The following is a 14,771-nucleotide window of genomic DNA, read 5'->3' on the forward strand; positions in this document are numbered from 1 at the left end:
CCAGAAGTCTCCCAATGTCCAGTTTTCAAGGATGGAGCATGTTGTGGAATTAGCAAGGGTATTGGTGTTAGAGTGACCTACACTTAAATTCAGGCTGTGGCATTTAACTAGAGATATTATCTTGTACGAGTCACTTAACCTGTCTGAGCCTCAGTTTCCTCACCAAATAAAAATAATTCCAAATACATATGTTAATGTTAAATTTAAATGAGAGGACATATGTGAGCAAGTTCATTACAGATCCTGGCGTATACTTTGCAGGTATCACATAAATGTCAGTTTTCTTCTTCCATTAAGGTACCTGTGCTTGAAAACAAAGACTGGAGTCCAACCCATTGTGTGGCATTTATCCTAGGAATTTAAAAAGTTCTTATAAAGTATTTGCCATTCTCACATGCTGGAAAAACTGCCTTGAAAAAAGTAACCTGCCTTTATCAGGACTGTTTTATTCTTAAGGGCTTGAAGGGAACTCAATAGTTCATTTATTCCTGTCTTCCAACTACAAGTAGACTCTCCTTTTTTAAAAAAATCCAGTCTTTTACTGAAAAGGCCCATGAAAACACATTTTTTTATGTCTAGGTCTGGGTAAAGAAACATCAGCACCAAGTACCAAGGATACTCATTTTTCTACGGTTATAGGATATATGTCCTGGGTTGGGATGGGGGAGAACTTACTGAACCATTTAAAGAGAGGTGATAGCCTGATCGCACACTTTACATATCAAACCATATTGGAGAGTTGTGTCCCTTTTTGAGCGCCATAATTTAAGAAGGAAGTTGATAACAGTAGAGTGTGTCCAAATAGGGGTGACCAGAATAGTGATGGGGGCAACAATAAATCTAGAAACCTTGCTATATTTGGATGTGTATTAATTTATTAGATCTATTTATCTGTATCATATATCTTTCTATATATTGTTAAAAATAGACTATTTTCTGTTTGGTGCCAAATTTTTCGTAACACCTCTGATTTTACATTGTTCCGACTTTTCCTGGATATAATGCTTGACTTTTTCCCAGGAAAGAGACAGAGGAAAACCTCCCCTAGCTTAAGCGTACATTATTATCTGACCAAAAAAAAAAAAAAATCAATCGACTGAACTTCCTGGCCCATTCTAGCCCTTGGCTTCATTTCATGAAACCTCAAGTTGCCAACCTCAAGCTGAGCATCACTTTTCACCTAGTGTTGGTTCCTATAAATCCCCAAGGAGCCTTTGCTTGAGCGGTTATGGTTTGGTCTGTTGTCCCATGATACAGAAGTAAGGGGGTTGGGCAAAACCCAGAGATGTGCTAAGTGGATTCTGAGCTGTGAAAGTTGGAGCAGGAAGCACATGTGAGCATATGAACCCCTAGCCCTTTCCCTCTGCAATATGTGTTGTTGTTATTCTTTCTGGAGAAGCATTCATGATCTTTTGTAATTTTCTTTTTCTATCGATCCAGCAGTGCTAGTAACAGAAACTTAAGAAAAATGTTATGGCAGTACAGTCTGTGGAATTTCACTGTCGTATATCTTGCACATTAGAGAACAAATGCACTGTGCTAGAGATGAAATTTGACTTGTAGAGAATTAATTGTAAGGTACCTTAGATGACTGAGATCCACAGGGTAGTATCTCAGCAGCAGTCTTTTCTTCTCTGAATTCGTGCTGTCCCAAGACAAAGGTGAAAGTATAACTCTGCTTTGTTGGTCTTTGGGCTGCAATTTCTTCCAGTACATTTCCATTTGGAGAGGAGAAGCCAATGGGAAAATAATGAGCCTAAAAATGAACTTGAGTTTCAAAGATTTTTGAGGATGTGTGTGTTAGCTATAGGGCTGAGGGCAACTAGAGTGAAACCATTGCCGGGAGACACTAGTCTGAGTTGACTACTTCTGCTTCGCGATTGTGTGACCCTGGGACAGTGCTTAAATTCTGCTGAGCCTCAGTTTCATCACCTATAAAATGTGGATTGCAATACCGAATTCAGAAGATTGTTGTAAAAAGTAGATCTCGTAATATACTTGGAAATGCTTTGTAAATGCTAAACCATATAGCTTGGGAGTACTTTTAAGACAAGGAAGGTGTATTATTTATCTCCATCTACCTAGCACTTATATACCCCCTAGTACTCAGTACAGGGTCTAGTATATAATAAATGATTGGTAGCTGAAATTAAAATGAATGAATAGTTTTTAATCTCCAAATTTCTGATGATTTTAAAGAATTAATTGACTGGTCCTTTGTATTGGGTTAGACGATCTCTTGGCTTCATTCAATCTTTAGATTCAAGGATTGAAAATAAAGTAGCATGTGGCGTTAGGAAGAGACTGTTATAAGATAGATAAACTTTCTAAGAATTGCTTAACGTTCTAAACAAAATAAATGTAACAAATGAACATTTAGCAATTGATGAAAATGAAGATTAACTTTCTCAAGTGGGCTTGGAAACCCAGTAGAAATGCTCTGACATCTGCTCAACATTCCTGGGCATGTCAGAAACCCAAGGGAAGAATCTAGCAAGTGTGTTCTACCTTGTGAGGGATCTGGGGCAGATGGTGGTGGTACAACCAAGAGCTCACTTTTTTTTTTTTTTTTTTTTTGCGATGTGCGGGCCTCTCACTATCGTGGCCTCTCTTGTTGCGGAGCACAGGCTCCAGACGCGCAGGCTCAGCGGCCATGGCTCACGGGCCCAGCCACTCCGTGGCATGTGGGAGCTTCCCGGACCGGGGCACGAACCCGTGTCCCCTGCATCGGTAGGCGGACTCTCAACCGCTGCGCCACCAGGGAAGCCCAAAATGAAATGTCTTGAAATACAATTTCTTTTTAACTGAATAACTCAATGTGAGAAAGAGAAAGAACTTCTCATTTAGCCAATTTTTAATCAATATTTTTATGAGAGGCCAGAATGTTAACTGAATCCTGGCTTTTGTCATTTGAAATATAATTTGTGTGCTTAAGAATCTATGTGCACATCGGGGTTTGGACTTCATGTTCAGAAAGGAGAATTGGTTTATAGGAACAAACAGCTGCAGGAGTAGAGGCAATGCCAGAAGTAAACATGAGTCAGTTATTTAAGGCAAATGGGACCTTAATCACTACAGCAATAGAGAAATCTCAAATTCAATTACACACTGGATTTTCATGCTTTAATTTGTGGGCATTTCTTTATCTCTTATTTTACAGAGGCCTTTGAAATCGTTGTTCGCCATGCCAAGAACTACACCAATGCCATGTTCAAGAACAACTATCCGAGCCTGACCCCACAAGCTTTTGAGTTTGTGGGTGAATTTTTCACTGATGTATCTCTCTATATCCTGGGTTCTGACATCAACGTGGATGACATGGTCAATGAATTGTTTGACAGCCTGTTTCCAGTCATCTATACCCAGCTAATGAACCCAGGCCTGCTGGAGTCCACCTTAGACATCAATGAATGCCTCCGAGGGGCAAGGCGTGACCTGAAAGTATTTGGGAATTTCCCCAAACTTATTATGACCCAGGTTTCCAAGTCACTGCAAGTCACTAGGATCTTCCTCCAGGCCCTGAATCTCGGAATTGAAGTGATCAACACAACTGATCACCTGAAGTTCAGTAAGGACTGTGGCCGAATGCTCACCAGAATGTGGTACTGCTCTTACTGCCAGGGACTGATGATGGTTAAGCCGTGTGGTGGCTACTGCAATGTGGTTATGCAAGGCTGTATGGCAGGTGTGGTGGAGATTGACAAGTACTGGAGAGAATACATTCTGTCTCTCGAAGAACTGGTGAATGGCATGTACAGAATCTATGACATGGAGAATGTACTGCTTGGTCTCTTTTCTACGATCCACGATTCCATCCAGCATGTCCAGAAGAATGGAGGAAAACTGACCACCACTGTGAGTACCATTCTACAGTTTTCAGAGGAATTGGATTCTACTGGGAGTAGGGCAGCCTGGCCTGTAGCAGGTGCTGATGGAGAGAAGTGAGAAAAAAAGTGGGCAGGGATGATAGAGGGACTGAATAACCTCACAAAGCTAGGCAGCATGTGAAGTCCACAGGCTATGGAGTCCTAATGCCTGGCTTTGAATTTTAGCTTCACCCACTTTCTTGCTGTGGGACCTTGGGTGAATAATTTTATCTGTATGAGTCTCATATTGCTGATTCATAAAATAGGGCTAAAAAGAATATCTTCTTCATAGGGAATAACATGTGTTAAAGCACTTAGCATGTGCCTGGTACATGGTAATTCTTCAGCAATTATTAGCTATTATTACCACTGTTGTTAGTTATCACAACCTTCATGACAACCCTGTGAGGTAGGAACTGTTATCTCCATTTTGTAAATGAGGAAACTGAAGCTCAGTGAAACTGTAACTTGACCAAGTCATGATTCAGAAGTTGATCAGGTCTCCCTTTAATTAGGTTATCACCACTTTCTTTGATTCTGATTTCACTCTTGTGCTCTTAATCATATATATCACATTACTATTTTGAGTAGTGACTTTATTTTTTAAATTTATTTTATCGAAGTACAGTTGATTTACAATGTTGTGTTAGTTTCTGGTATACAGCAAAGTGATTCAGCTGTACATATGTATAATAGTTTGCATCTGCTAATTCCAAACTCCCAATCCATCCCTCCCCCCCCCACACCCCCTTGGCAACCACAGGTCTGTTCTGTATGTCTGTGAGTCTGTTTCTGTTTTGTAAATAAGTTCATTTGTGTCATATTTTAGGTTCCACATATAAGTGATATCATATGGTATTTGTCTTTCTCTGACTTAACTAGTATGATAATCTCTAGGTCCATCCATGTTGCCGCAAATTGCATTATTTCATTCTTCTTTTTGGCTGAGTAATATTCCATTGTATGTATATACCACATCTTCTTTATCCATTCATCTGCTGATGGACATTTAGGTTGTTTCCATGTCTTGCTTATTATAAATAGTGCTGCCATGAACATAGGGGTGCATGTATCTTTTTGAATTATAGTTTTTTCCGGATGTATGCCCAGGATTGAGATTGCTGGGTCATATGGTAGCTCTATTTTTAGCTTTTTTAAGGAACCTCCATACTGTTCCATAGTGGCTGCACCAACTTACATTCCCAACAACAGTGTAGGGGGGTTACCTCTTCTCCACACTCTCTTTAGCATTTGTTATTTGTAGAGTTTTTAATGGATGGTCATTCTGACTGGTGTGAGGTGCTACCTTGTTGTAGTTTTGAGTTGCATTTTGAGTAGTGACTTTAAACATAGGAGACCCAGCTGGACCCCACTAACTAAACCTACACAAGAACACAGGTGAGGCAAAACATTCATGTTTTCCAACAGTTGTTTTTGCAGCCTTGATTTATACCAGCGTAAGGCTGATAGGATTTGTGATGGGGGTGGGACAGTTTTGTGAGGCAGAAGCTTGATTGGTTTCAGTCAGACAATGTTAGTTACATTGTACCTGCTAAGCTAGGGTGCACACATTCAGAACCACAGGATGCACACACTTTTCAATACAGAGCAGAACATACAGCCAAGAGCTACCAGCCAGATCTCACTAAGGTGATGGTGACTGATTCCTGAATGTTGCCAGCTTTGTAGAAGGACGTGGCATAATAGTATAATACACTACCCTTGTTGAGCTCCTACCACATTTGAGGTGCTCTGCTGGCCAGTTTATGTAATATTATTTCTTAGTAATCCATGGGATATGTCCTAATATAGTATTATCCCCATTTTACACAGGAGTAAATGAAGCTTAGAGGGCTTAAATATCTTGCCCAAATGTCAAAGGTAGTTAAATAGAGGTGGGGGAACTGGGATTCCAACCCTGGCTTGTTGCCTTGCTCGATTTGTGCTCTTATCTTCTATATAGTGCAACTACTGTGTACTCCGAGCCATTGCTTACCCAGAATGTGGACAGCAGAATGGGCCATTTAGCCCTGTCTTTAAACTCTGGAAGTACAGAATGATAGGGGTAACTGGTTTCTTTGGTGAATTAAACTAGAAAGGAGGACAAAAATGATGCAGCCCACAGGATGGCTACTTATGGAACTGCTCTAATTGCCCCATTCACAATGTTAGCCGTTTGAAACACATTTGCTGAGAAAATATTTTATAGTAAAATGAACAGAAATGTCCTAACGATAGTGTTCTTCAGTGGCTAATTATTCCTTTGATTGCTTTCTAATTGAAGGCCAGATTCTAGGGCCTTATACAAAAGTAAATCTCACAGAACTAGAAAAAAGAAAAGTCAGTGCATTCGTATGTTCATTCACCTGAAATTGATTGAGGGCCCACTATGTGTCAGACACAAAGCAAGAGTGCCAGGGGTGTGGAAATGTCTTCAATAAGAGGAAAAATAAGGAGATACCATTAAAGACAGGGTATGGGAGTGTTGAAAGTTTGCCTCTGATATTGGTCACTTGACAGCAACGTCTTGAAAACATGTATTCTCCTCTAATGCTTTTAAACACAGAAAAATAGGGTGGGGAGCTGGTAGGGGATTAAGTCCACTAGTTTGATCAGGCTCTAGACATGAAGGTTTGTTTAGTAAACATTTATTAAGCATCTGCTCTGTTCGTGGCTCTTTGCCAGGTACCGGGTACTCAGTTACCCAAGACATAGTTCTTAAGTCTTTAAAAAGTCAGTTTAGCTTCATTGACAGACAGACGTGTAACTGAATAAATTTCACCACAGTGAACATCTCACTATAATGTGAATGTTAGAAAGGCCGTAAGAAATTAGTCTAGTCCCACTGATTTACAAATGAAGTAAAAGTTCAGGAAGTCTTGCCCAAAGTTATAAAATTAGTGGAAGAGCCGGAAGTAGAGTCCAGGGTCTTCTGCTGCTACAATCTAGCACGCTTTCCACCACGCCCCCTCCCAGACTTTCACTCTAAAAGCTCCATAAGGATTTTGCAAAGACATCATGAACTTAAATTGAATAGCTATTTTGGGATGCCAAACATGCTATGTTTTAGGTGCGCATGTGCCCGTTTGTGTGTGTGCACACGCACGCCCACAGAGGGAGTACATTTCATGTCATTATCATTCAGGAAGAAAGGCCTTGGCTGTCAAGAGGCGCTCAGTGATGCAGTGCCTTTCTGTTTTGGCCATTAAGGGCCTGACTGCTCCCAGCTCCCAGCTGGTGATGAAAGCGGTGAAGCCTGCCTTCCCCGGGGAACGCCTAAACTAGAACAGAAACCATATGTAAAATCTGCCTTGTTACTGTTTTATGATCGCCAGCTCTAAGTAATATATACCAAATGGTGTGGGTGGGCAATCATTGGCCAGGTGTGATCCAGCTATACTCTGTATGGGCCAGAAGGGGGCTGGGCCATCTATGGGGGCGGAGGGGAAGTGAGGGCTGGGTGGACTGCAGAACTCTATTCCTGCTAACAAAACCACAGAATGCCCCAAAGCCAAAGCTGATTGAAAACTAAAGCATTAATGAGATTCTGCTGTAGCACCTTCGCCTTCCTGTTGTGATAAAGTTTAAGAGCCTGCCAGTTAGTCCTGCTTGAGGTTAAGCTGTGGCGAGAGACCTCTTCGAAAATAGGCTCTTCCAGAGCTCTGTTTGGGACAGCCTTTTTAGCTAGCTATAAGCCATGCCATGAGGTCTGCCATGCAGGGACTTTGCTCAGCTGTTTTGGTGGCCACCATCTACCCCAGATCATAAAGGACATTTTGGTCTTATATAAATGAATGGGGCACTGTTAATTTTTTATAATTATGGCCTGTTAGTGTTTTCGTTTTCCATAAGGTGGTCTTCAGTTCTTCAGACTACCAAGTGAAGGCATGCAAGCAAATGTTAGGGCGCTGTTGCTGACAGTGCTCCTGTAGGTGGTAAGCATGTAGTTCTCATGCTTGGCTCATCACCACAGTCATCTAGGGAACTTGTTAAATAGATTCCTGGAGCCTCCCCACCTCCCCCCGAGGATTCTGATACCGTAGGTCTGTGGAGAGGCCAGAGAATTTGTCACTTAAAAAGTACTCCATTTGATTCTGATACTTCCTTGGAAGCAACTCCAGCCACCTTGTTTAGTAGACAAGGTAAGGCCCAGAGGTTGGCAGTGAATGACAGTTAATGGCAAAGCTGTGACCGTGGACTCTTCATCTGTCAAATGGGGTTGATATATGGGGATTCACTGAAATGATAGGTTCAAAGTACCTGGCAGAGTTCGAGGCACATGGCGGGTACTCACTAAGCCCCAGTGCAGTACTCTTTCTACAGCAGTTTTCTAAGTGCCAAATAGATAATGAGATTTTCTTAAACTTGTTTTTAAGTGCCAAGATGTTTAATGTTATTTTAATTTAAAGGCGTGAATAAAAATAGCAAGTATGTGAAAATGTGTGAATGTGTGTGTGTGTGTGTGTGTGTGAGAGAGAGAGAGAGGAGAGTAAGGGAAAGAAAGAAAAATTTTACTGAAAAGTTCAAGAAAGTATTAATTATGGGACTGTAAATAGATCCATCTTGATTCTTCATCTACATTTGTGAACTAGGTTAAGCATCATGGCCCCAAGTGAGTACTGAGTAGGTCTTTAATAGTATTTGGGGGACTTCCCTGGTGGCTCAGTGGTTAAGAATCCACCTGCCAAGGCAGGGGACACGGGTTTGAGCCCTGGTCCGGGAAGATCCCAAATGCCACTGAGCAACTAAGCCCATGTGCCACAACTACTGAGCCCGCACACCACAACTACTGAAGCCAGCATGCCTAGAACCCATGCTCCGCAACAAGAGAAGCCACCACAATGAGAAGCCCACGCGTTGCAACAAAGAGTAGCCCCCTCTTGCTGCAACTAGAGAAAGCCCGTGCGCAGCAAAGAAGACCCAACACAGCCAAAAAATAAATAAATAAATAAATAAAATTTATTTTTAAAAAATAGTATTTGGGTATCATATGGGTAGTATCTGGGGGTATCATTGTTAAATTTATCAGCATGTTATTGAATTCCATATCTTATACCTTGAGGCAAATACAAATATGTACAGTTTTCAATACATATACTTTCAACATTGTCATTACACCACACAAATTGTTGAATGCTACAACCTTCTTTTTACAATGCAATTGTTCTTATTCTGAAACCACTTTGATTGTAATTACTATATCCCTATATGTGGATTATATGCATAGCCATTGTACATTTCAGATCCATTGATAAAATGAGTAATAATCAGCATATTGGATGTTTATTGCTATTCCAGAAAGTTTCCCAAAACTTTCTGTGATTTCCTTTACTTTCTTTACGATCCCCCCCAAAGTAATTACTCACATATCCTCGCGTGGCTGTTTGCACTTTTATGTTTCCATTTGTACTCGTGTTCTTTATTGATTCATCTCAGAACTTCTCGGCATTAGTGCTTCCTCTCCCATAATTTCATTATCTTGACTTGTATGCTTCATTGAATGTTGTGCAAAACTGCAACCTTTTCTACCTTCACTGTTTCTCCCTTTCTTTCCTCATTGTGATATTCCTTTTAGCACTATCTGAAATAGGATTCATTTCAGGGAACATTTAGTGAGCATCTAATTGTGGAACCACTGATAGACACCGGGGGCAGAAGAAGTGGCTGGAAAGATGACCCTGACTGTTGTTGTCCTCAGGGATCACTTGGCCAGTAGGTAGCGGAGCTAGGATTCAAAGCTGGATCTGTCTGACCCCAAAGCTCATGCTTTTCCTAATTACTCCATATTGCTCTTTCAAAGAGTTCCACTCTCTTTTCACCACAATCTTCATTCCTTGAACATAGGTTAAGTGGATCTTTATTATCTTATTTAATATCCTGTACTACTCTCTACTGTTTTTCCAGCTTCACAATCAGCTTTTGAATTCATTCTCCCTCCTTGAAGACTTTTGCTATAGTATTTCCCAATGAAGTACTAAAAAGCATGAGATTTTTCGTCTTCATACACTTAAAGGCACAGAGTAGTTTCTAGGGGAAGAAGGAATGTTTATGTAGGTGATGGAAGACCCAGTCACACAGTAAAATGACTGTGTCTAGAATCTCTATGCACCATGCCAGTGGTGAGGTATAGGTTTTCTTCCAGTTGCAATGTTTGGAATCTGCCTGTTGGACCAACAGATAGTTTTTAATGCATTTGCCTTTGATTCTGGACCTTAGTACGTCCAGGTCTCCATTATTGAGTTTCCTTAGTAGTAACATTGCCTACTGAGAACCTAACATATGCTTTTATTTTTTTAACATCTTTATGGGAGTATAATTGCTTTACACTGGTGTATTAGTTTCTGCTTTATAACAAAGTGAATCAATTATACATATACATATGTCCCCATATCTCTTCCATCTTGCACCTCCCTCCCTCCCTATCCCAACCCTCTAGGTGGTCACAAAGCACGGAGCTGATCTCCCTATGCTATGCTGCTGCTTCCTACTAGCTATCTATTTTACGTTTGGTAGTGTATATATATGTCCATGCCTTTCTCTCACTTTGTCACAGCTTACCCTTCCCCCTCCCCATATCCTCAAGTCCATTCTCTAGTAGGTCTGTGTCTTTATTCCTGTTTTACCCCTAGGTTCTTCATGACATTTTTTTTTCTTAGATTCCATATATGTGTGTTAGCATATGGTATTTGTTTTTCTCTTTCTGACTTACTTCACTCTGTATGAAAGACTCTAGGTCCATCCACCTCATTACAAATAGCTCAATTTCGTTTCTTTTTATGGCTGAGTAGTATTCCATTGTATATATGTGCCACATCTTCTTTATCCATTCATCTGTTGATGCACACTTAGGTTGCTTCCATATCCTGGCTATCGTAAATAGAGCTGCAATGAATATTGTGGTACATGACTCTTTTTGAATTATGGTTTTCTCAGGGTATATGCCCAGTAGTGGGATTGCTGCATCGTATGGTAGTTCTATTTGTAGTTTTTTAAGGAACCTCCATACTGTTCTCCATAGTGGCTACATCTATTTCCTTTGGTAGAATTTCTGAAGATATCTTCAGTGAAATCAGTATTTATTTACGTGTGCCAGGAAGGTCTGGGGAAGATTCTCTGTTGATCCTCAATAATAATTCACTCTATCAAATTCTTATATTTTGCTGTCTGTGTGAGTGACTGTAACTCATCAGAATTTCCAAGATTAGCCGTACCTTCCTCTCTGCTTTTGAAGGCTGAGGTTATTTCTCAGGTGTCAGAATGTCAGTGTTTTTCTCCTCATGCTATCACTTTGGACTTTCATTTTTTAGTCTCCTATAGAGATAGATGCCTTGTCTGAATTCTTACAAGCTGTTTTCAGTACCAAGTGATTTCAAAGTGATAAAAACAAGTACATGGCTAACTACCTAATTACTGTCTGTAGGTCAGCATCTAGAACTGTGGTAGGCAACTTTATCTGCATGAGGTCCATTTCTGGAAAGACAAAAATGTTTACAGGCTGCCATCTTTTTTTCGTTCTCAAAAAAAGATAACTTTAGTGATTCCCATGGGGAAAATATATAGTTTTAAAACATAGATTACCTACTTAATAATGAGAAGAATACAAATGAAAAAATTGGCATCACTTTCAGGCACTAAATGTTAATTTTAGGACAGGTTTCAAACAGTGGTCACACAAAGGAAGCTTTTTATAATGCTTCATCCTGAAATTATGTATATTATGGGTCATATTAGGGAATTAGATGGGCTCCTCATAAATCTAGAATTACTTGCCTTTCCCTTGGCAAGAGTGTCAGCGTGATTATATGTTGTGAATCTTTAGAAAGAAGTTTTTCCTCCTTTCTGTGGTCTCTGGACTGATGTGGCAGGAAAATGTCCTCAAGAACTGTGAAACATCTGAGATTTTTACCCTAATTGCAAACTAACAAGTTACCTGGCCACAGTTTCATGGATGCTGGATAAAGACGGGAGATTCCTGGCTCAGACATGCTGGACAGTTTACTTCTCACAGCGATAGCAGTAGCCAGAGTATCAGCATTTGTGCCAGTTCCCCAAGCCTCAATTCCCACCGGGAAAGGCAAAGAGGACCAGATGACTCCTACACACACAGTGAGCTGCATTACAAGAGAGCAGCCTTGAGCTTAGGGAACTCAAATCTTTTATAATAGGTAGTAAGAGTACTCATTCTTTTCTCTGAAGGGTGACACCATCACTGTCTTCCAAGACTATTCGCTATACAAAGATACTTGATAAAGACAGTCTGGGGGGTAAAGTGCCTCTGTTTATAAGACATGCAGAAACACAAGAGACCCACGGAAAATTGTCTTGCAACATGTGATTCCCCAGCCTTGGATGGCTGCAAAAACCTCTCAAGTTCATGATGCTTTTGGAGGATCAGGCAAGAAAATAAGAAGTTAGTGAAAGACACTTAGCTCAGCCCTGACTGGTTGGTCAAAAGGCTGGGCTATGTCCCACCTGTTGGAGGGTAGCAGAAGGCACATCCAAAGATAGAACGGTGGCAGTTTTCTCAGCTCTTCAGAAAATACTTTAAAAAGTATAAAAGGGGCACTTGACTAGTTGCCTCTGGTTAGGAGTAAACTCTGCTATTTGGGGCCTCCAGCCACGACCTATTATTGCTCTCTCTTTTGGTCCCCAAGCTATTGTTTCCTTTCTTGCTTGTTCAGGCTCTGGGGTTGGGAGTTTTGTATCGCTAGGTAGCTTGGCTGATAGTTTCCTCTTTTACTGCAATTCTAAGATGAAGCAAGTGATAACCACAGAGTAGTAAGCAGATGCTTATCCATGTCTGTTGGGAGTGACGTGGAGCACTGATTTGTGCTCAGAGTATATTCAGAAAGGTTAGAAAGTCAGCAATATTCATCCAAGTGGGCAGAAGTCCAGGAAGGCCTTCCCCATAACCTGATATTCCGAGAATCCTTGTGCTCCCAGGACGAGAATGAGGAAGTGCAAAATGCCTTTTTAATGTTCAGTGGCCAGGGAATCAGAGCAGAGGGAAAGCAGCCTTCTATCTGGCGAGGGCAGAAAAGGCCCCGAACTCTTGCTTTGATTTTTATTGCAAAACCTAAAACGCCTCCGAAAACATGGAGTCAGGTATACAGTGTGATTCCTCTGATTCCTTTTTACCCACTCGGAATAAGGTTACTCTTGGCAACTGTAGTGCTACATCCTTCACTCACAATAGCGCCACAGTGGCCTTGGCTCACTAACCTCTTAGGCCTCTGCATTTTGCTGTCTTGCTCAGGTCTCTGGCAGAAAATGTTTTCTACTTGGCCCGTTTCTTAAAAGGCAGTCCTAACCCTAACCCCACGTTAAAACTTGAGCACATATTTTGAACATCACAGATGTTTGTTTTTGTTTTTTAGTTTCTTTTTTCCCCACATCTTTATTGGAGTATAATTGCTTTACAGTGTTGTGTTTCTGCTGAACAACAAAGTGAATCAGCTATATGCATACATGTATCCCCATATCCCCTCCCTCTTGCGTCTCCCTCCCTCCCACCCTCCCTATCGCACCCCTCTGGGTGGTCACAGAAAACTGAGCTGATCTCCCTGTGCTATGCGGCTGCTTCCCACTAGCCATCTATTTTACATTTGGTAGTGTATGTATGTCCATGCTACTCTGACACTTCATCCCAGCTCACAGAAGCATTTTTAAATGAAGTCACACTGTAGTACAGTAATTTCTTCCAGGGAGGGGGTAGTTACAATATTTGCTGTAATGAAGATTTCACAAAAGGCCAAGATGAGAGAATCTGAGGCAGATTCCTTCCAGTGTGTTACAGCCTTTGTAAGATAAAACACAAACTTTCATCATCACCAGCAGGCACAACTTTCTGAGTCCTGGTACTGGGTACTGTTCTAGGTCTCACTGTTTGTCATTCCTTTCCTTACTGGGGGTACTGTTAATAGGGTAGTACAAGTAACCTTTGTTTTGGTGAAGGTACAGACTTCTTAATGTCCTTTTAAAATGTCCCTTTGGGGATTGGGCTTCAGAATGCATCAGACTTCTCAAAAACAGTGCTGGAATGGGCATGAGGGATCTTACTGGGGAGATGCAAATGTTGCAAAACTGGTTTGTCATGATCATTGCACAACTTGGTAAATTTAGTAAAAACCATTAAATTGTACACTTGAAATGGGTGAATTGTATACATTCAAAAATATACCTCATTCCAATAAATTACTATATAAAATAAAACAAAAACAAATAAAAGTAGTACAGGAAGTTAGAAGGCAAAAAAATGTCCCTTTGGGGGCTCCCCTGGTGGCGCAGTGGTTGAGAGTCCGCCTGCCGATGCAAGGGACACGGGTTCGTGCCCCAGTCCGGGAAGATCCCACATGCCGCAGAGCGGCTGGGCCCGTGAGCCATGGCCACTGAGCCTGCGCGTCCGGAGCCTGTGCTCCGCAACGGGAGAGGCCACAACAGTGAGAGGCCCGCGTACCGCAAAACAAACAAACAAACAAAAAACAAGCAAACAAAAAAAATGTCTCTTTGGGAAGTGCATAATCCAGCAAGGCTGCTTTCATATTTTATATGGGGGCATGGGAGGTGGGGGAGGGTTGATACTGACTTCTTATTACCCAAATTCAAATCCTTTCTGAAGAACATTCAGAAAGTGAATTAATTTTTCCTTTTTTCATTCCACTCAGAATGCCTAAAACATATAAAGTAGGAGACGGAGTCATTATATTTGGGTGCTGTCTATTATCATTTACTGACTGAGAGTCTGTCTAAGCCTTTCTGCTTTTCGCAGATAATTAATTTTGTTCCTAAATGTGGGAAACAGTGATTGTAATCAGTATGTTTGTACTTTCAACCACAAATAGAGCCCGTCACAGATATGCAGTACAAATAAACCTCATAAAATATGCAGCCCAAGGACTGCTTGAA

The 14,771-nt window shown here is 41.0% G+C and overlaps 1 protein-coding gene across 1 annotated transcript in view; it reads left to right on the forward strand.

Moving 5' to 3' along the window:
- Nucleotides 1–14,771, forward strand: part of GPC3 (glypican 3) — a 435,634-nt gene that overhangs the window by 215,511 nt on the left and 205,352 nt on the right. The window contains exon 3 of the mRNA XM_060087058.1: nucleotides 3,161–3,855. Within this exon, the coding sequence (XP_059943041.1) occupies nucleotides 3,161–3,855 (695 nt within the window). The remainder of the gene's footprint in view (nucleotides 1–3,160; nucleotides 3,856–14,771) is intronic.

The sequence above is a fragment of the Mesoplodon densirostris genome, chromosome X (assembly GCF_025265405.1).
Source record: "Mesoplodon densirostris isolate mMesDen1 chromosome X, mMesDen1 primary haplotype, whole genome shotgun sequence".
NCBI lineage: Eukaryota > Metazoa > Chordata > Mammalia > Artiodactyla > Ziphiidae > Mesoplodon > Mesoplodon densirostris.